The sequence below is a fragment of the Gymnoscopelus braueri genome (genome assembly GCF_963280865.1).
Source record: "Gymnoscopelus braueri genome assembly, chromosome: 9".
Lineage (NCBI taxonomy): Eukaryota > Metazoa > Chordata > Actinopteri > Myctophiformes > Myctophidae > Gymnoscopelus > Gymnoscopelus braueri.
The window spans coordinates 24501938-24525252 of record NC_137610.1 but is presented as its reverse complement, the minus strand read 5'-3'; the positions used below and the strand labels follow the sequence as shown (position 1 = coordinate 24525252).

At 42.2% G+C, this 23315-nt stretch overlaps 1 protein-coding gene across 1 annotated transcript in view; it reads left to right on the top strand.

Annotated features, from left to right (window-relative positions):
- Positions 1–752: 752 nt before the first annotated feature.
- LOC308092244 (DNA topoisomerase I, mitochondrial) overlaps positions 753–23315 on the top strand; it is a gene marked incomplete at its 5' end in the record, with an annotated part of 55137 nt that continues 32574 nt past the window's right edge. Inside the window, 10 exons of the mRNA XM_080438089.1 lie at positions 753–880; positions 4909–4972; positions 6426–6481; positions 11616–11786; positions 12427–12514; positions 13217–13470; positions 13998–14113; positions 18360–18481; positions 21654–21776; positions 22162–22349. Coding sequence (XP_080294215.1) covers positions 753–880; positions 4909–4972; positions 6426–6481; positions 11616–11786; positions 12427–12514; positions 13217–13470; positions 13998–14113; positions 18360–18481; positions 21654–21776; positions 22162–22349 — 1310 coding nt within the window. The remainder of the gene's footprint in view (positions 881–4908; positions 4973–6425; positions 6482–11615; positions 11787–12426; positions 12515–13216; positions 13471–13997; positions 14114–18359; positions 18482–21653; positions 21777–22161; positions 22350–23315) is intronic.

Here is a 23315-nt window from a genome sequence, read left to right as displayed (position 1 = left end):
ACTTTCCTCCTCTGATTTCAACGAATACAGGTCGAGTGGGTGCCTAAACATAGTAGCCACCATGAGCCCACCTCCAGTGTTGAATGGGCTTTTATGTCCAAAATGTAAAAAGAAAAAAGAAATGCATGCTTTGGGAAATGGTGGGAGATAATGTAAAGCAGTGGTTCTCAAACATTTTCATGTCAAGGACCCCCAAATTGACACTTTTTAGCCCGCGGACCCCCATCTGAAAAGATATGCCATAAGATAAGATTTTTATGGCTCTAGCAGTGATTCTCAACCATTTTAATTTCAAGGACCCCCAGCATTTGATATGCATTGAATAGACCATGGACCCAAATTTGATGCCATTTCTGGGACCCCCAAACTACACTGTTGTATGATCAGTATAAAGTTAACTTTGAGAGCGCACAAGTGGAACCAAATGGACCCTAACCATTTGGTTCCACAGTTACAGATACATAAGAGTCCATTTAGTTCTTAACTATCAATCATTTGGCTGGTGGACCCCCTGGAACCCCTCAAGGACCCCTGGGGGTCCCCGGACCCCACTTTTAGAACCACTGATGTATAAATGATTTGAACGTGCATGGTAACCATGATACGTCATTATGAGGCCTACCCTAAAACTTCTTGTTTCTGCCCAAAATGACTGTCTATCCATCAACAGGGTTGGACTAGCAATTGGAGAAATGTTAGGCCTTTAATCAATGTCATTAACTAGGAATTACTTCATTTGTTACAGGTGAGGGATGGGAGACAAGAAGAGCAAATCCCCCAAATCCTCCAAACTGAAGAAGATGGGTCATGATGAGAAGAAGATGGGTCATGATGAGAAGAAGATGCTACCGGAGGAAAATTGTGGTGATGCTTTCAAGAGGTGTGTGTGTGTTCATGTACATGTGTGTGCGCGTGCGTGTGTGTGAGCCTGAGAAATAAAGGCAAGCAACAGAGATTCATATCCTGGCGTCCTCCCAGAGGTGGGGAGTGAAGGCAAAAACTGTACCCAAGTTACAAGTAATGTTAACTTTAAAATCAAATTGACTCGAGTAGAAGTACTCATCCAAATTAGCTAGAGTAAAACATTGTATCCAGTGAAAAGACTGCTCAAGTATTACATACTTGAGTCGATATTAAAAGTTTTAATATTAATGGGGGTTTGAATCCATCCGGCTTTGTCGAGCGTCTATACGAATCCAATTGGCCCATGTTCAGGGGAGGGGGAGCAGGGCGGGGAGGGTGATATTTGTTACTGCAGTACAAATATCACCCTTTATGGCTGGGGCGGCACAGGTTGGGAACCACTGATGTAATGTAACGTGTTACTAGTTACTACCCACCTGCGGCCGCCGCATGCAAGATGACACTTAATCACTGCTCTGTGATTAGAACAAGTCAAGGGCCATCGAATACAGCTGTCACGTGTGTGTGTCATCATTACTGTCTGTGAAGCATTCCGCTCCACTGCACCGCCACATCAAACCATCTGCCATGCATGTCGTTGACTTGTTAATGCATGAGCGAGTACAGTATATGTACGTATATTAATTATACACACCCACTCATGCATACACAACATCCAACCGGTAGCCTTTCCTTTCATGTTGTTGAAAGGATAAAATATGGCGGTGTCTCCCCACCTGTTACTAGCAGAGATGATGATGAGGGGTGTTTGTGTGCGTGCGCCAGATATTACTATACTTCGGGCCAGATGTCCCCACAAGTATGGTAGAAATTGACCTTGTGAGGAACATTTTCCTGTTGTTTTTGTAGTTAATAAAGCTTTTTTTGGTTACAATTAGGAAAAATATTCAAGTAGGGGTTAGGATTAGGCATTTAGCATTTAGGGTTAGATTGAGGGTTGGGCTTAGTTTTAGGCTGTGTTTTCATTTTCTCCCAGCTGAAAACTCAAGGCGTTCTCTGAAAATATTGAAACGTCTGGCACGCCCAGATTAAGATGCCAGACGTGAACGCGCAGCGCAGAATAGACATCTCAGCTCCTCGTCACGCTGCTGGCGTTTCCAGCATAACGTAGCATACATGCTGCTCCCATTGAATACAATCCAAAGCATACACTAGCGCTCAGGAAGAAAATAAATGCCTCGGTGGACACAGTGGTGGGTAAAAATGGCATTCATAACCAAAAATATCCACCCTAAAACATTGCTGTCCTTACAAGTATAGTAATACCAAGTACCAACGTGTGTGTGGGCCTGCTATGTGTGCAGGCCTAGTGTATTTTGTGAGACGAAGCTACACTGACTGACTGTGTAAGTGGGTAGGTGGCAGTGAGTGCATGCATTCATTATGCTGAGTGTAGTGGGCACTCCATCTTCACATGAATAAATTAAACGCACCTTGATATGCGATGCGTTTATTATTACCGTGCATATGTGAGCGGACAAATGAACGCCGAGTGGAGTGATCTGTCATTGGCTCATGTAATTGATGAGAGTAGACGAGATGAATAAACACCTGTAAGCAGGGCTGGCAGCACAACAGACAGCCCAGCCTCGTGTTCTTCCAGGGCAACACACAGACTGAATTCATGATTGCGGATCAACACAAACGGTACCCTATTCAGTACAACAACACTCCTTGAATTAATTAGCCTGAGCAACAGAATGACCATATTTTGTTTAATATTCAAAAAATATCCGCTCTCAGTGACACACATTTAGAAAAACGGACAAAGGTGGGCTGGAATAATTGCTGTTCAATTTAGTGAGCATCCCCCCGTTACCAATATTATACAGGATCGGATTTGCTGATGGATTGGGGGGATCTATGCCTCTGCTTTGAAATACCCCCTCTGGTCGCACATTTTTATTTGATCCCTGCTGCTTGTCAGACTGAATTAATTCATTTTGGGAAATGTAGACTGTCTGATCATGTTTGATATTTATGTAAATCAAATTTTAAAGTTAACCACCTTAAGCTCAGTGCTTAATGAGTCTTCCAGTTTAGTAGACCTTGTATTGTGAATTTGTACTTCCATGTACTGTTGTTCTCATGTCTGACTAAATAAAGTCAATCAAACAATCAACCCTGGCTTCCCATGAGAAAATATATAGGGCTTAAAATGTCCCCCCTTCTGTACAAATCAAACCCTGACTATATCCTTTGTCATATGACAAATGGCAAAACTAGCCAATCTACAAGCCATTTAAAAAAATAACACTAATACTAATCTTTTACATTGTTTCGATAATGCCTGTAATGACATGCCCAGAATAGGGAGAGCAGTTTGAAAGTGGTTAAGTGTGTGGAAAAGGTCACAGCGACGTGTGACGTTTTGAAGGCAGCAGGTGGAATCTAATGAGAGTGTGCGAGACAGTGTGACTGCTGCTATTTCATGGCACTACTGTCCGCCTGGACAGGTTCCAACTAGGCACAGGTGTAAATCAGTTGGAAAGCAGCCCAGAACTGACCCTGAGAGACACGTGTCCACTTGCAACACTTTCAGTCATGTTTATTTAAAGTTTCATTTTGTTTTCTAAGAATAGTTATGTAATACAGTATTGTACTATTATTGGCAGAGAGTATTGGGGGGGGGGTGGCTATAACATTTGGTTATGTGTATTTGCAACTGTTTTGACATGTTCGGTAGAATATTGTAGACAGTAGCACAATTAGCTTTTCCTTTTGTTGCCATATTTTTCAAATTGCCTGACTAGCAGGGTGTGACTTGGTTGCAGGTGTTTGACGGCTCTTATTTGACAGCGTTCAGATTTCGGCAAAGACATTTGGAGTAGAGGGAGGGGGCCAAGTTTAGACCTCTGGGGGACAATGAAGCATAAAGGGTTTAATTGGTTCATAAAATGATACTAATGTCAAACATTCAACATGTTCTTTAGGGTATTTTAGAGATGATTGAACAGGGTCTACTTTGTTATACCCCCTGTTGAACCATCAACTTATTTTTCTTTTGCAAATGTACAAATGATGGTGCTTTATGCACTGTCTGTGAACTGGACATTGCACTCTATTTTCAACTAACAGGACAGTGAACTTTATTTCCAACAAGTGATTCTGCTACAGCCAGCTAGCCATGCTCAGTACCAAGATGCTAATGTAGTAAACCAGTGTTTCTCAAAGTAGGGTCCAGGGACCCCCACGGGTCCGTAAGGGGGCTCCAGGGGATCCCCAGCAAAATTTGGTAAGCATCAAAATCAGTTAAACCAGTAACCACTTTAACCCTACATTGGTTAGTTGAAAACCGCCGATCTACAAGCTCACAATGGGTCCTCATCGCAACGCGTTGTGAACTTGTAGATAGGCCAAAAGAAAATATATATTTGCAAGTTTCAACATTTTAACAGCACAAATCCGCGGCCAAATACATATTTAATTTGGGATGAAGGTTTGGGAGAAGAAACCGAGAAGGTTTGGGAACCTTCTCATAAAGAAAAGGGGAACATGGGGGTTGGGGGGTTGACTGTAGACAATTCTGCCGCCAATAATTGTGTTAATGCTGAGTTTGTTGCTCAATCAGTCTCATGTTTTTGTTATAATGTATTGGCCTCTCATTTTATTGTGCCTCTGTGAGTCTGATAGATGGATAGATGAATTGTTCAATGTTCTGGCTATTAACCCTCATGTAAGGGTGGGATTCGAATGAATTGGCAAAGTTTCACAAATGCATAAATTGTAAGAAGAAAAAAAAAAATCATTAGACGATTGGCCACTTCTTAGAGACTTTAGTAAGTGGGGTCCTGGGAACCAAATGGCCAAATGTCCATTTGGTTCCATTAGTACATTTTCAGAGTCATGTACAGTATGTGTATGTATATAGTCATGTACAGTATGTATTGCTTCACTGACAACCTCTCACCCTTGTGTGACGTCTCGTCTCATTTTTCTCCCCCCTTTCCAAAACCAATCTCGGGATTTGCTGGTGGTGAACAGCACAAAGCCGAAGAAGAAGACTAAATCCCCAGAGAAAAGGGACAATGGGAAGACCCGGAAGAAGGTAATGTCCCAGACAGTTAAACTCACCCAGGCTTACAGTACTGGAATGAAAATGTCATGACCGTAGCCCTCCCTGGACACTAGCAGATGGTATCAGCAGGGGAGGGGTATCGTGACGGCATGTCCATAAATTCTCCTGTCCAGAGCAGACATGCTGGTCATTTTCATGGTCAACATTCCTGCCCCACGTTACCTACTGATCCCAGCCCTCTGGTCAATCATGTCAGGACGTTGGGGCCACTGATTTATACTTAATCGTGTGATGTGTTGCGCCCATTTTCTGAGCTTGTAGATCTGCTATTTTTGGCGCCCAACACCGTTATGTGATGGAGAATCAATTAAGCATACCACCATATCATGCCCACTGCTGTTGCCAATTGTTTGTGCTTGTGCGAGAGATGGCGTGCGTATTTGTTTTGGAGTCAGGTTGTGATATAGCCATTATTTTACTTTTTGGATGATTCGGTATTGGCTGTAGTCGACGTGTCCCGACTTTTAACCATGTCAACCTGGCATCCCTATTTTCGGCATGTTATTATAGGCAAAAGTTTGCAAAAATGGTTTGCTTTATGAGTTAAATCTTCTATCAGAAACTTTAATCAAATCGAAGTTCTGCAAATCAATCCAAAATCATTCAGGATGAGCAGGATTACATAAAAACAGCATCTGCTGACAGGCAAGCATGATAATTTAATGATAACTTTGTACAGAATACTTTGAAAAGCCTAGATTAAAAGGAAACATCCATTTAATCAAACAAACATCAGCTGCAATCCTCACTCTCCGTTTGTGAGTTTTGTGGACACACCTGGAAAGCGTGCTGACATCTCATGGGTACACATGCTGTGAGTGTCATGCTTGGCTGGGGTGAAAGGGAGGGAAATTATGATAATGCTGATATAAATTTGATCCACAATCTGGAAGTATTTTTTTAACAGTCTGCAGGAAAATGTGATCTGTACGTAACGTTGTGTATGGAACAGTTGGTTATGATCTACTGGTATTTTAATACAGATGTTGTGTTTGCATCGCCATGTGTCTCTGTCTGTCATCCACTTGAACCCCAGCTGGGGGGGAACATTAGCCATAAATAGAAGGCTGGATCGACTAGTTTTGGCAAAGAGGTTTGGTGTAGACGGAAAATAGTGAAAAGTCAAGAGGGTTTAAGTGGTTCAGTGATTCTCAAAGTGGGGCCTGGGAATTTGAAGGGGTTCCAGGGGGTCCGCAGCACAATTAGTTAATATAGCATCACAATCAGTTTAACCAATTTAACCCTGTTTTTGAAAAAAAAAATAATAATAATCTAAAGGGGGTCCGTGGCTAAATCCATATCAATTTGAAGGTCTGTGACATGAAAAGGTTTGAGAACCACTGAACTACATGTTGTGAGATGTTTTTGCACTGTATACTGAACTTTATTCTCTTAACTTTTCCTCATTAATTTCATTGATCAGGACAAGAGACACCTGAGTGCCATCCCGGAGTGCGATGAAGACCTTGACGGAAGACGGTAGGGATGACAGTCTAATAGCAGCTGACAGCATCTTATTAAAGGCTTTGATAATGAGCTGACAAGCCATCAGTGAGTGATTGCACCAGTCACTCATCATGTAGCGTGGGCTCCTAACAACCGAGTGAGCGGTTGGATAGAAATTATAAACTGTACCCATCAGCGCCTTGCTGCTGCCATTGAAAATTAGTTCTAATCCGTTTTTGATTCAAAAGGAATCTTCTTTTTTTTCTCCCTTTCCTGCCGTTCTCCCTCCTGTGGTAATGAAAATGAATGTGTCTGACTGGGGATTGGCCGACGGGCGGCTCTGGACGGACGCCAGTCCCCATTTCTGACAAAGTGTTAAGCCGTCTCTCAGGAAATTAATTTTTGTGCAGTACTGAAGACAAATATCTGCGGCTTGTCAGGCAAGTAATAAATGAGAATGCACGCTTGGAGTAGTTGGGTTCTCAGCGGGAGAGTGCTGGAAAAGGCAAACTTGGGCCAAAGGCCCGCTGTGTTGCATCTATCTCGCGCACAGCGGTGTTCCCGCGCCTTCTTAATGGATGATTTCCCAGACATAGACTTAGGGCTGCTTCAATACCTGAAATGACATTTTAAAAGGAGACGTCGGTGGAGAAACTAATTTTCTTAAAGTCCAGTCGCCTTTGATGTTTTCCCCCTAGGGTTTTCTCTCTCCGCCTAGAGAGACTCAGGTGGTAATAATGGTTCCAGGTGAGTGCGTTTCATGCTGGGTGGTGGTGGGGCCGGGGGGGGGGGGGGGGGGGGTTGAAACCTCTAAGACCACACAGCTAGAGTTTAGGAACAAAACAAGAGGCTATTAGAACCACAGAGCGTAAATGTCACTCGATGCAGTGAGCCACCCCCTCAACTGTATAGCTTTCTATGGGTTTTGCTCAGTGGTGCGTTACGCCAAGAAATATGTCCATCTTTGTCCCCACACGATCTCATATTTCTGTTCTCCCCTGTTGGAGCTGAGTTAATGGTTTGTGAATCTTAGTTTGTGAATCCAAAATAGAGAGTAAGAGAGACGAGTACAAAATGCAAGTCTATAATTTTATAGTATATGCGATTTATAGAGCAAGAAAGTTAAAGCTTTAGTTGCTGTCGATGTTTACTTAATCAGTGAAGCTTTCATCATTTTATTTTATTATTTTTTATAAATGTTGCTGGAAAAGGGAATTATTATGCATTTGGGCATCTCATTCTAAAGCCTTTCTCCCAGCCACTGGTAGAGTATTGTGTTTGTTTCCAAGTCGTGTCAGTGCTTCATCTCCACTTAAACCCTGAGTACTTGGTAGTTGACCGGGGTCCTCCAGGGCTCTGTACTTGGTCTGGGCAAATGTAGAGTGAGAAGGCGTGTGAGAGAGAGAATCACGGATGCACTAATTTTTGTCCAATGAACCTCACAATTGATAAAGACATTAGACAACAAGACATTCTATTTAATCACTTATATCCACTTAACTTTATTGTCTCATGCTATCTGTATGTATAAGAACAAAAATACCTGCATGTAATATACAGTATATATTTTTGGATGATTTGACCTGTTTCTATCACGTGTCTTTTCTTTTCCCTTCCTGCTCTGACTCTACCTCTATCCTGTCTCTTCTCACGGAAACTTAAGAATGAGAATATAACCCATGTCTTTACACCTGTGAACCTGTGATGTGACAGTAAAAGCTGATAGAGGGAGAGAGAGAGTGAAACAACCCCCCCTGCCCCCCCCCCCCCCCACACACACACAGACACATTTATTTTATGGCATGCACTCACTTCTGGCAAAAGAATGTCACGTTTAATGTTGCAGACAAACAAAACTCATAAAAGTCAGTCGCCTTTTGTTTTTACGAGGTGTATAATGTGATTCTTTCATGTATTCGCCCAGGATTGTAGATGTATGGCAGATTTATTTCTTCTCAAATCTGGACTGTTGAGTTAACTTGTGTAATAAAGTTTTTTTTTTTTACACTTTCAGAGTTACTCAAATCCTACTCGTAGGTCCGTAGGATTTATCACTTTCTGTCAGTAAAGGGTCACGTGATATACTGTAGGGCATTAGTTCCCAAACATTTTAGCTCAAGACCTTAAAGAGACATTTGTGTACCCGGGTCCTAAAACTAGAGATGCACCGATACAGGTTTTTTCAATTCCGATCCGATATATCAATTAGGATATTTTTCGATATCCGATATATATGCCGATATCCGAGCAAAACTTAAAAAAAAAAAAAAGTACAATAACAGTAGAAAAAAAACAAATACACTATGATCTATCACCAAAAGAAAATACCTACAAATAATAAATTAAAACAATGTGCATACTTAGCTGCTTCTTAAAATTGTATTAAACACAAAAAAAAAAAAAAAAAAAAGAATTCCGATATTTTTTTATTTATTTTTTGATATCCGATACGTGAAATAAGTCATATCGGTAGCCGATACTAAAACTAGTGCAAATAGCCGATCTATAAGCTCACAGCGATGCGTCGCGATTCAAATTTGTGGAGGAGCCACCACCGGGAGGACGTAGAGCCTCCGTCCTACTCTTCCCACCCAACACTCCTGCCGCCCCATCCCGTGGGTTTGCGTGCGTGTAGTGACAAATATCACCCTCCCCGACCCGGCTTCCCTCCCACAAACACGGGCCAATTGTATTTGTATGTAGACGCTCGACAAAGCCGCATGCACCGCTATATGGATTCGAACCCCCAGCGCTTACAGTTTGTTCCTAAATATCAATAATGTAGGGGGGACCGCCTGCAGACCCCCCCCCCCCCCCCCACCGACAACAGAGTCAGTGAGGAAACAGAGGAGGTGCTGGTACTGTAACAACAGAGACAGTGAGGAGACAGAGGAGGTGCTGGTACTGTAACAACAGAGACAGAGGAGGTGTTGGTACTGTAACAACTGAGACAGAGGAGGTGCTGCTGTGGAAGGAGTCTACATTTAGGAACAGGGAGTGAAGGAAGGAGGACGTCAGGGTGACACTGCATGAAAACTGTCAAACTGCAACTCTGGAGTTTTGCAACCGCTGCCTTTGATTAGGAATGGATGACTGTGCTGTCTGTCTGTCTCACACCGGACCCCATGTTGAGAAACGGTGTTCTAAACAAAGTAAGGCAGTACAGGTTTTGGCATGAGAATACATTTGTAAAGCAAAGGGCTCGAAAAATCTAGATCTACCTCACGACATCGATAGCTTGGCTATTTTCGACATGCCACACAGCCACACAACCAGAAGTCATTTGGATTCGGTAACCCAGTTGAACTATGAGTTATGTTCTAAAGCACACATTTATGTGAGGACAGCAGAGCGATGTCATTTGTTATCAGTAGTGCCTGTAATTTGTTGATTTATTAATTTGGTCCATTTCCCTTCCTCAACCATTTTGCCTCTGCAGGGAAATTCAAGCTTGCAGTCCTGCGCTAATTGCTGTAATTATGCTATTATCAGGCTGTTTCTCTAATGTCCAATCACCATAATTATGTGGAGTTTCCTGTGGTCACAGAGTCATCAGCGTGTGCTTTAGGAGTATTTACCATGCTGTCTGGAGGGGTAATTCTGCCCTAAATGGTTACTAGCCAAGTAATTAGATGGGGGGAGGGGGGGGGCTGTCGGTGGGACGTTATTAGCATATGTTATATAAGGTCTCATTTGAAATGTATGGGCCAAGTGAAATTTGTTTAAACAACAAACATCTAATAAAATATCTCCCGAACCCCAGTTGCCTCTAAAATATTAAATATATGCTCGTGAGGGTGCAAACCATGCACACACTAACGATTCTGACCATGACCTTTTCAAACCAAACTTTTAAGTAATTATTCTTTGGGGCATTTCTGCTTTATCTTGAAAGCAACATTGAGAGAGAGTTAAGAAAGGTGGACAGACAGCAGGGGAATGACAGCAAAAGGTCTGGCTAGCCGAGATTCAGGTTGCCCCACCGTATGAGAGCCATGAAGACGTTGGATACCACCGAGTGCAGCAACATCGCGCAGCTGCATCTGACCGCTGCGTCTGACCACATCACGACTCGCTGTGAGCTTGTAGATCGGCTATTTTCAAATGTACATAGAGGTTTGGGTTATGGCATTCACAAATACTGACTTTTAGAATTTGAGAAGCCATGAATCGTAGCAGACCAACAAATTGACAATGCCTTGCGGACGGACGTGTTGGGAGCTTGTAGATCTGCTATTTTCACTACGCAACACACCCTCCTACGACGGAGCATAGGCACAGGAGTAGCAGGGGTGCTGCTCCACAGCCTGTGAATGATCCAAGCACCACCGAAGAAGAGTAGGCTACACCCAGAAATCACAACAAAAAAAGATCGCCTCCTTTTAAAGGATTCTCAAAAGTCAAATTTTCTCAGATTGTGTGTTTCAAAAAACAAGCCACATTCAAACGGCCATAGCTGTTTAACGGCAGCTTTAAAAAAATATATATTCAAAGATTTGCACACATTTTCACGATAAAAATAAAATAACCAAAGAAATCTTAAAATGGCACGCATGCGTTCCCGTTCTTAATGGATTAACAGGATAAGAGCTGGGTTTCCCAAATGCCCATTAACATTAACACTCTAATGAAGACGCTGCCAAACAGGTATTCAAACCTTGTTAAACCAGGTACCAAACGGTGGCGGATACAGAATGTGCTTAATGAACTGGGCCTGTAGAAATCTGTCTGAGCCCCAGTTTTTTATGCTTGGATATTATGATAGAATAAGGTGAAGTAGACAAAAGTGCAGAGATGGCCATGGAAATGATAAGAGTAATAAACGTTACGTTTAAAGCAATTTTTTAAAGTGGGTTATACAAATTCCCTCTCAGCTTTCCTACTTACTACCTTAATAAAAGTACAAAGGGATGAGGACTATCCACTCCCAATTGCCCTTGGCAGATATGATATTAGTCTGGCCATGCCAGGCTAGATCTACAAGCTCATAGCGCTATGAGCTTGTAGATCTGCTATTTTCGAATAGCGAAAAAAATCTAAAATGACAGACATGCGTTCCCGGATTCAATGGGTTAAGAGTAAAACCCTTATAACCCATTTGGTTCCATTTTATACACTTTCTGAGGAAAATTTAACATTATGATTTTACTGTGATTCTACCCTCTAGTTCGGCGGCAAAGGAAGAATCAGACGATGATGACTTTGCTGTGAAGAAGACGGGAAGGATAAAGGATGAGTCAGACGATGAAATATTGGCTGTGAAGTTGACAAGACACAAGAGGAAGAGAGCGAAGGATGAACCAGCAGAAAACCTTGCCATCTCTAATGGTTCTCCTACGTAAGAACCTTCCGCCTCAAAAGCCAAATTTGTGCTCTGTCCCACGACTGTCACAATAAAGCTGATGGCTTATTTCCATTGCGGTCCTAAACCATGGATATTGTGCATTATGTACTGATGCATGAGTGTGTGTGAAAAGCAGTGGTGTAAAGTAACTAAGTGCATTTACTCAAGCACTGTACCTGAGTACAATTTTGAGGTACTTTTACTTTATTGGAGTATTTCCAATTGTCTATACTTTTACTTCTACTCCACTACATCTCGGAGGCAAATACTGTACTTTTACTCCACTACAATTATTTTAAAACCTTAGTTACTTTGCAGATATGAACAATTCATATCTGCACCTTTCCACCTCTAATTCTCCTCCTACGTAAGAGTCTTGTCTTCTACCTCTAATGCTTGTCCTACGTAAGATAAGGTGTTATTGAATAAGGCCGCAATGTAAACAAGCACGATATCTCTGGCCGAGGTTCATGTTACCTATTGGCCAATGTTGACATCAGACAAGGTCATGTAGTGACTCTGTGGTATGGTCCTTTTTTAACAAGTCTCGTGTCGATTGTGTTGTGGGCGACCCTCTTGTTTTTCCAGCTGATGTGAAATCTGTGCTCTTGTCTGTCCTCTTGTCTCGTTTCAGCCCCAAGGAAAAGCGGAAGGACCGCGAGCCAGAAGACGGAGAGCCTAAGAGGAAGAAAAAGAAGAAGGCAAAGGAGGAAAATGAAAAGGTAGTTGTAATGTATGTCTTCTGAGGCAAGACGGTAACATTTTCCACCATACGACAGAGCATTTTAACCGCTTACATCCTATATTAGCGGTTCTCAAACCTTTAAAAAATATATATACCAGTATCCAGTTTCACTTGATTTATAGTGCAATTTCAAAGTTGAAATAAAGCCTACATTTTGTAGCCTTGAATTGGAATATTCATTAGAAAATACATTTACGATGTTGTGATTCCTATTGATTTTGTGTCTTATCAGTGTAGTTTAAAAGCGTTTCTGTACAGAAATCATATAGTATATAGCCTATATCTGTTGCTGAAACCTAAAAAAGCAAACGGGTTATGACGGGCCCTTTCATGTCACTCTAGCTCCACCAGGTGATCATCTCTGACCAAGAAAGTTTATTCACAGGCTATATAGAGCACCGTTTCCCAAACAGTACGACCTATTTTTGGGTTCCACTTACCAGAGTAAATATCCCTTTTTTTTTTGTTTTCCGATTTTTGTTATTTCAAAAGCTTTTCATAAATAAAAAAACTAAAATTTCATTAAAAAAAACTAACAAAACCCCAAAAATACATGTCCCCCTCCTTTTTTCCCTCTACACTGAAATGACTAGGCCGAACATTTTCCCAGAATATTTGACCCCAGAGTAGGGCCGCTAGGGTTCAAGTTGTTCATTCAAACGGCATTTTCTTTTTACAGACGGTGAAGAAAGAGGAAGGCGAGGACCGAGCTGTTTCAAAAAAGTCTAAGAGGACAAAGGAGAAGAGAGAGAAGGAAGGTGAGGGCCGAGGCATTTCAAAGACGCTCAAGAGGACAAAGCGGGAGAAAAAAGAGGAGGGTGGTGAGGGGCCAATCTCTTCGCAAAAGCCTAAGAGGACAAAGGAGGAGATCGAGGAGGCGAAGCAGCTGAAGATCAAGATCAAAGAAGAGGAGGAACAGAATCGCTGGAGATGGTGGGGATGCCTTTGGTCATTTCACTTCTACCTGTTATGCACGCACGCACGCACACAACACACACGTATTACTGTGCTTGTGAGGACATAAGCATTTTAGGACGGCAATTTTATTAATGCCCTTTTTCTTTTTTACAATTATTTGACATTTTTAAGCCTAACCCTAAAGCAAAAAAAGCAGCTCTACGAGCTCACAGGTTGTGAATCTGAAATCTGATTTTGGTGTATCGACCATTGCACAAAACCAACTATAAATCAGCTGTTACTCCAACCCCAGTGCCCAATCGTAACTATAATCCCCAACCTGAATCTTTTTCCTAAGATTCCTAATTTTCTAAAAAACATAACCATAAAACAACTATGTGAGGACCAGGAAAACTGTCCTCTCAATGTCTATTTCTCAAATTCTACTATACTAGTGGGGATGTACAGTATAGTAGGGGACGTGTGGGGAAGTATAGTAATACAAGTGCGCACGCATGCACGCGCACACAGATTATTTGACCCCCTTGCGCTCTCTCTCTCAGGTGGGAGGAGGAGAAGTATGAAGATGGGGTTAAGTGGAAGTATCTGGAGCATAAAGGACCCTACTTTCCTCCCGAGTACCAGCCACTGCCTGACAATGTCCGCTTCCTCTACAACGGTCAGTGGAAACGGAATGGATGGTGAACGCTGTACAGTCAAATCCTCAGAGTTAATTTAGCTCAGAACAGTGTGCAAATGGAAAACCAAATGGACATTTTGGTCAAATGGTGTTTCTTTCGCCGACAGTGAAGAGGGTCCAAGGTTACATTTGTGCACTCTTCTGAGGATTTTGTAGGGCCTGATGTTTTATTATTCTGTCACTATGAGCATGTAATTATTGGATTTTTTGGAAAATCGGTGAAAGTATGAAATAAGGCCTGGGTTGTAACTTTTTATTTAGCATTAGTAAATGAAAATTAAAGTTTGCAGCATGTGATTTAATGGAGGCTGTTTTGCACAGATTCGAAAACCACCGAGTATGTTAATACAATACATTAAAGCACGCTCCCAGTGGAATGGTTTATTAAATCGACAAGTAAGGCTGCGCAATATGACTTCAAATCAATATCACGATTATTTCAAACTTTTGCCTGGATTATGATGAATCTATCTGTTTTTACGTCTGGAGACTCCTGTCCAGGACAGGCCTCCTGCAGAGACTTGGCTCAGATCTGAACCCATTTCATTTGGGGAGCCGTTGCGACCACAATGAAAGATTAAAAAAAGCAGATCTACAAGCTAAAAAGGCATAGCGATGTGATGTGTTTTGAGCTTGTTGGTCGTCTATTTCTCGATTATTTGATTAACTTAAATGAGCTAGATTAAAGGTAGGGTAAGTGATATTTTTGGGTTAAAACAAAAAGTATTTTGTTAAAAGGTTAAATCACTATATTCTGATAGTAATCATTGCTATAGAGTGTTTGTTCAGTAACAGGAGTCTCCATGTCTCTCCAGCTCTTTAATAAACAGAAAATACATTTTCTGGTAGGTGTCAAAATCTCAGCCAATCAGAAGAAAGCACCCATTTTTAAGCTTCATTTTTATAGTGTTCCAGTTCCAATTTTGCCTGCTCATTTCTTAGTGTCATCACTTCCAATTTCACTTGTTTAATCTATATCCTGATTGAGTTCTCTATCCTGATTGGATAAAATTGGAAATGAAACTGAAACGAAAATGCATTTTCTGTTTTATAAAGAGCTGGAGAGACAAGGAGACTCCTTTTACTGAACAAACACTCTATAGCAATGAGTACTATCAGAATATAGAGCTATGTAACACTTATTTTAACCAAAGAAAATCACTTACCCTACCTTTAAGTTAATTGGTTCTGAATATCAGTTTTGATGTATTTTGGGTTAATTGCCCAGCCCTATCAACAAGTTATGAAAGCAGTTCCATGTGAAACTCTCCAGTTGTTTTTACAACATGGCTTATTTTCCCACGGCCCAAAATCAAGCCAAGCGGTTGAAGCTTCAGTCGATAAGCGTCATGGTAATCTTTTTTGAATTACCGCTGGTATTGATTGTCAGCGACGATTAGAATCAATTATATGTAACGCATGCTTGTCATCGCTCCCGGCCGTTTGTGCGGTAAGTAAGCGCGCGATACGTCAAATTGTCTCAGCGCCACAGGTAATGCCAAGCGACCTCTAAAACGACAGTCTCTGCGAAGATAATTAACCGCTAATACATCCCGGCTCGTAGAAACCCTGCAAGTCATTACAGGATGAATCATCTCACTCGGACCATTAAACCCACAGCATTCAGGGATGAATTCTAAAAAGGATCTGTATGCAGGCGCTCATCTGAAGGGCCAAACGCTGGCGGTCTGATGGTGGCCGCTGACAGGGAGGAAAGCCCATCGGGGTGTTCAAGATGTTCTTTATTATGTCTTTTGTACATTTACATAAGAGTACACATTATTTTGTTCTGGTTGTCAGTCATTGTATCAGCATCAATAATGCAATAAACAATACTGCATATAATACATTAACAAGGAAAATAAGAAAAAGGAGTTATCAAGAAAGAACAGTTTTACCTTTGTCCTAACACTTAATGCAGCTACGGTTGTCAAGCATGTCAAGGTTCAACTTTGTTTGTCAGCAGTACCATTTTACAAAGTAAATGCATTGCCAAAACAACACCTTCTTCCTCCTATGTTACAAATAGACTCATAGTCTGATCTCTTTATTCCCGAGTGCAAGTCTGTCTGCTCGTATGTGACTTTTTGACTTGCACCAATGAGAAAAGACAAAGGCGTTTTCAAAGGCGCTGCTAACCACAAATACATAATACAAAATATATTTAAACATCTATGTGCGTGTAAAATCTGGGTGCGAGCCGGCGTGTGGCCTGTATCCAATCCGTGGCACCTTTCTCCGTTACAGCCGACGTGCCCTTGAGCCAGACCACTGAAGCTGAGAGTCGCGCAGCCAACCACAGGCGACCTTGTGCTCTGACCTCTCTCTCTCTCCCTGTGTGCAAACAGGCCACTGAATTAATCACCATCAGCGTAATTATCATCATCTCCGCCTCGCAGATCAGGTCAGAGTTCAGCCGTCGCCTATGAGTCGATAAATCAGCGTTTTCTATTTAAAGTTGGCGTGCACGCCCAAAGCCGCCCGCTTGTTTTTTTAACGTTTTGTGAGTTGTGAAGAGTAGGGGAAGGTCAGCCGTACACAGTAAAAGCCTCAGTGTTAATTTATCCATTTGTAGCTCAGAAGGGGGTACAAATGGAAAAGAGTCCATTTGGTTACATTTGTACGCTCTCAGTTAAATTAAGTTTAATTAATGCTGCAGTTTGTAAGAGATGCATATCTCCCTCTCTCTCACTCTCGCTCTCTCTCCCCCCTCTTCCTGGGGATTCGAACTCTGGTCTCACGTGGGAGACAACATTTCTTCAACTGAGCTAAGATGGAATGCCCCCTTGGCCAGGGCATATATTGCACTTTGAGATTAAGGCAGCACCAATTGTCAACCAGTAGGTGTCCCCAACCAATTTAAAAAAAATATATATATACGGATTAAAGTTTTAATACTCAGGATTTCACAGTGTACGATAGGCAGACAGACAAATGGAAGGCATTAATGAAATGATGAACCAGGGATTAAGCAGTGTGCTCTTAAATCAAAGAAAAGTGTAATAGACTGAGGAATAGACTTCCTCAGTAGTCTTACTGCTGTCCTTCATCCCTCATTCCGTCTTAACTTTTGAAGCACCTTCTTCATTGCAAGTTTACTCCTCTCTCTCTGCGTCTCTCGCTCACTCACACACACCAACTGAATCACTGTGTTAACAAACTTGGCATACACACATATACGCAATCGCACCCTTACAATGCGTAAAGTGGATTGGATCCGACTCTGATTGACGACTGTAATTGTTTTGGCTCCCTGCCCTGCCTTAGACTGCAGTCCATCAGTGCCTCTGTCCTATTGGGAGTTTGGTTGATCACTTAATCCGTGTGTGTGTGTGAGAGAGTGAGTGCGTGTGTGGGTGTGTCCGTGTGTGCATGTGTAACCGTTTTGTTGCTGACTCACAGCAGTGGTGTTGAATATAGATCTGTGTCCTTGTCTCCCCAACTCTAAATTTGAGGATTAGCCAGATGGATCCTAGGGGATCTGATGCAGACAGCATATTTAATGCCCTGTGTGTGTGTGTGTGTGTGTGTGTGTGTGTGTGTGTGTGTGTGTGTGTGTGTGTGTGTTTGTTTAGGAAAGTATTTAATCACCGTGGCGGCAGTATGGAGGTGTTTCTGGTACTACTGATTTTAAATGCGCCTCCGTCCATTTAACTAATTCATTCATCAAGATCTCAAGGACAAACATTACTTTGCACATATAGCGTCGATGACATTTTTTTGAACAGGTTATCCAAGTTAACTCGACTTTGACTGCCAATGACGAGATTTCTCGTCATTTTGCTAAGGTGCCAATGACGAGATTTTGTATTTTCAGTGGTTTTCCACTAGATGGCGCTGTTCGTTCGCCTATGGGTCACGGTTTGGCTCCCAGTGAAGCAGCGGGTCACGTGATCGCAAAAAAAACCCCAGCCCGTTCACTTCCTTTTAATTCCATTTGGAAGAATGGCTTTTTCTCTGTTTCTGTTGCTTTTTGGCGAAAACAGCCTACATTCAACTGCCCACAACTATGGAACGGATGATCGCGGCGGCTCGCTCCCCCCCCCCCCCCCCCCCCCCCGATTCTATGAGACTCGGATACGTCTTTTAAAGCGATCGGGGGGTCGATCATTCTGGAGATGAATATTCTATGATTTTTCAAAGGTTAGTGAAAATCGCTGGCGTAGCAAATTATGTTTTATTTCTGGCAGTCAAAGAGTTTGTATGTGTGTGTGTCCATGCACAGGTACACCGGTGAAGCTGAGCTTGGCAACTGAGGAGCCGGCTCTGTTCTTTGCCCAGATGTTGGATCATGACTACACAACCAAGGACGTGTTCCGCCAGAACTTCTTCACTGACTGGAGAAAGGTGAGGTCAGAACATCATGACGGTTCTTGTTCACTTGAAACATGCACCCGTTGGCCATAGCCCTGTCGTACAGTAGGCTCCAATGGGATTTTAGTTTCATTCAAATGCCCGTACAGTATGTAAGCTGCTGTCTCTGACCACAACTACACCAAATGTAGACCCAATAAGTCAGTGGTTCTCCAACATTTTCATGCCAAGAATCCCCAAATTGATATGATTTGGCCGTGGACCCCCATTTGACAAGATTTTGTGCCAGGGACCCCCATAATAGAATAACATAAATATTTCTTTTTTTTCAGAATTATTGCATATTTTTCACAATTTGCCATTTAACCCATTCAATCCGGGAAAGCATCTGTGTCATTTTTTATTTCAGCTATCTGATATATATATATTAAAGCAACATACCTCTAAGTTTTTCAGAAAACTGATGTCCATGAGCACATAAAGACATAATGCCTCTCTCTCTCTCTCTCTCTCTCTTCTTATTATCTTATTAAGACTTTTGGTCTTCAACCGTGTGTACTGTAAGTTCAACCGTGTGTACTGTAAGTTCAACCGTGTGTACTGTAAGTTCACGTCTTTAGTGTTGCGTTTACACTCATAACTGTCAGGGTGCCGTCGTCTGCACGCACAACACTCAATGCCAAGGCATATCATGAGGAATTAATTTTGCGCTGCTTAGAGCTCAATGCACTTGAAAATAGGATTTGTGTGCAGGCATTGATATGCTAATCCATACACCCGGCTCCATACATATGAACAAATCCAATTAAACTGTTTCATTATAACCAGGAAAAAGAAAAAGAGAGAGAGAGAGAAAATAAAATGAAAAGCTTTCCTCGCTCTGCTGCCCTCTGTGCCCGCCCACTATCACGTGTCAATCATACTTAGACAGACTGTCTCTGGAAGTGTGTCTCTGGAAGTGTGTGTGTGTGAGATCATGGAAGTTCTATTGCTTATCTAGAACCATGAACCAGCTCCTGTTTGCCATCAAATTCATTCTGACTTGAGTCAAAACTGATTCTGTATCTGAGATCTGTACTACGTAGGCTGGAGTGGCGTATTGTCTGTATCGGCCGAGAACCAGGGTGTCTATCCCCGTTTCAATGCGCGAGACCCCTGGGAGATGGATTGCTGAGGCGTAGCGCATTACTTGCTCCCAGTATGTACCGCACAACCAAGCCGTGCTTCTTAGACACTGAGTTGGCGGTGCCCGGGGTCGAACCCAGGACCTTGCAGTCCAAAGGCGAGTGCCCTACCGACTGACCTACCCGGACTGAGAGGAGACTGAGACTAGACAGAGAAGAGCTTGATAAATATATAGTAGATATACAGTAAATTGATTCTGGATCTGTAGAGAGAAGCGTGGTAGATGGATAGATAGATAGATATACACTAAACTGATTCTGGCTTTGTACTAGACTGAGAGAAGCTTGATAGATATAGATCTTTTCCACTGATCATTGGATATCAGTTCATTATTATTATTAATGTAGTGCAGAGGTAAGCGTAACTACTTCTACTTGTGAATTCAAGCTTAAGATGACATATTTTGCTCCAAAGCACAATGTTTGAGTATATATTATGATACAGTAGATACACAATATAAACTATATTTAGATGTCAAAACCACTTTCAACCTGGCGTCCCTATTTTGCCATGATAGTATATATAATTATAATATTATTATTACTGTATATTTTTGCTGTTTGTCATATTCTATTTTGTTGTGTAAGAAGTATTTTAGGGCTTAATTGGTTAAAGTGAAAGCCAAACCAACTCACCAACTTGTGCTGATGCTCCGGTGCTTTATTCTTTACTATTATGTCTAAAGAAAATCGTGGAAAATGGCTGTCTTTCTTTTTACCCGGTAATGGTTCAGTAAACATTCAGGCACTGCAGGAAGCAGCATTACAGAGCACTCAAGGACGTGGCTATTGTGTGGAACGCCCTCATGTAATGAAGGCTTAGGCTTTCATCACCTCCAGCCTGGACTGCTGTCCAGCTCAGCCCGGACTACTGTCCAGCTGTGCACTCTGATGCCATGACAACGGCTTCAAAACCACATCCTTTACTCTGAAAAACATTGGTGAAGAGGAGTTTAGTCTGTTCTGTACCGGCATCCTTGGGAACTGATTGCACTGTGGAGTATATAGAAATGGTTTCTACCGTTTGTGGGAATGGCTACAATGAGCTAGGTGTGCAGTTAATCGAACTTATCTAAGAATAAACAACTATTCCTTTTCATAAACGGTTAAAGTGCAGCCACAATTGAGTAAAACAAGACATTTAAATAGTACATTAACAGTATAAAACTGTAGTGCAACATCAACTTAACACATTGAATGCCAAAAACGGTCCGGACCGTTTTTGAGGGTCCAAACGAGAAGTGCCGAAAACGGTCCGGACCGTTTTTGACCCAATTCTATTTTTATACATGTGGGCCACGTGGGGCGCTAAAACGAAACTTTGACATCACCCAAGCATTTTCCGAGAAGAAGAGGCTGGATCTGGCTCCATGTCAAAAATCCTTCCGGTCGGCGTTTTTAATGTTATCTCCTTGACTAAAAGCTTAATATCTCCATTTCTTTTTAATGTGGTGGAAACGAGCCGTTTTCGATCGGCGATCACGCTGCAATGGAGGGTCGCGTTGGAAATATTATTGTTCCAGGCGTTAGTCGGGACCCTCCGCCGTCTCGCACGCACGCTTTGTTTACATGCACTTCCGCGTCGAGGCTTCTCACAGCACGAAACTTATAACGCAAGTGGATGGAAGAAATGCTGGCACTCAACGTATAATATTTTAATAAACCTCTGGCACCCAATGTGTTAAAAACTAACCTTTCAAAATAAACAAAAAATAGTTTAGCAGCATAAATGGACCTATCATCACCTGATAAAATACACTGTATCATATTAATGCATAGACTTGCTAACTCGCCGATAAAAGCATTTTAGGCAGTATCTGAGACATTTTCGATACAGGTATCGGAACCATCTCTACTGTAAACCTCAAGCAATCGCAGCAAGTGTGTCTGGATAGACTCCTGCTTGATGTGTTTGTATGTTGTGTGATCTTTAACCTGGATTTTATGTTCAAAGTGTGTTGGGTGTTGGTCTCACTGTGTGTGTGTGTGTGTGTGTGTGTGTGTGTGTGTGTGTGTGTTAGGAGATGACCCACGAGGAGAGGAAGTTGATCAAAGATCTCGACAAATGTGACTTTGGAGAAATGCATGGCTATCACAAGGCCAAGGTGGAGACCAGGAAGAACTTTAGCAAGGAGGAAAAACTGGTGAGATTCTAGTTCTGTGTGTGTGTGTACTTGTATTACTATAAGGGCCCTCAAAAGAGAAATTGTGTTTTTTTAGAGTTAAGGGCTTTTCAGACAGGGAGTGACACAATGCCTGCGTTTCTCGCTTGGATCAACGGAATCGCACTGCGCTTCTCATATGAATAAGCAGACAGACAATAACTCGACGAGTAAACAGCAGGTGATCTAGCCTGCTGTGTCAAATTATTGTCCTGCACGTTGCGTAGAAAAATAATTGCACATGGTGTGCGAAAAGCAGTGATTTATATAATCTTTCCTAAATGACTGCAAAGCATCTTGAGCTACACTCTACATGTGCAAGGTTCTATTAGAGATGAGGTTTGTTCTTCGCTCTGTGCTGTTGCAGGTTCTGAAGGAGGCCAACCAGAAGATTATGGACGAGTTCGGCTTCTGTATGCTGGACCACCACAAGGAACGAATCGGCAACTTCAAGATTGAGCCGCCGGGGCTGTTCCGCGGCCGAGGCGAGCACCCCAAGCAGGGCATGCTGAAGAAGCGCATCCAACCTGAGGCCGTCATCATCAACTGCACCAAGTGAGACTCGACACCTACTGGCCAGTCAAAGTCACTGGCCAGTAGGTGGCCAGTGACTTTGACCAGTTTCACTTTCAAAACCTTTGCATCATGCATGTCACACAAACAGAATGCGGCACACAACACCAATGGTTTTGATAATGTGGATTGTGGAAGTTAAATGGTGGATTTGTGGATAGGACTATATATGAACAAACTTGTTATATCAACAAAACGCATCGCATTCTGTTTGTGTGACGTGCATGATGCAAAGGTTTTGAAAGTGAAACTGGTCAAAGTCACTGGCCACCTACTGTACTCTGTTGTTCAATGGTGTCGCTTTCCAACTAGTCCAGGGCTACTCAACTTAAGATGGCTCAGGGGCCACTCAGCAAAATACCAAAAGTCCAAGGGGCCGCAAGCTAAAAATGACGGTCCTATTTTGGATTTATCGATTTTGTAACACACACTACGCATTGTTATTGTTATAAGAAAATGTACATTTTGACATCATATTCTTTTCACTGTACCCGTTTATTTTGTGTGTATGTCCAGTGGCATCAGTTCAGCAAAAGCTAAGGTATGGCAAGGTTAGGGTTGCCAACTCCCAGAGATTGAAATAAGGGACACCTACCCTGGCCGCGCGGCAAAGCCGCGCGGCCGAAAAAGAATGGGGGTCAAACCCCCCAAAAAACCCGAAATGCATAGAAAACTATGCATTATACCTGTAACAATTGATGTTTGTTTTTGAAAAAAATGGAGCAACCCATACATTTGAACGGAAATGTGTATTTTTGTCCTTTGCTTAAAATAAAAAAATATATATATATTTTTTTTACCATGAGGGGCCGCCAAGACGCTGCGTTGGGGCCGCATGCGGGCCGCGGGTTGAGTAGCGCTGAACTAGTGTCTCGAGAGGGGCCTTATGGGTGGGACTTACTGAACCTCCTTTCATTGGCAAGGAAATTAATCCGCGTTACGTTGGTA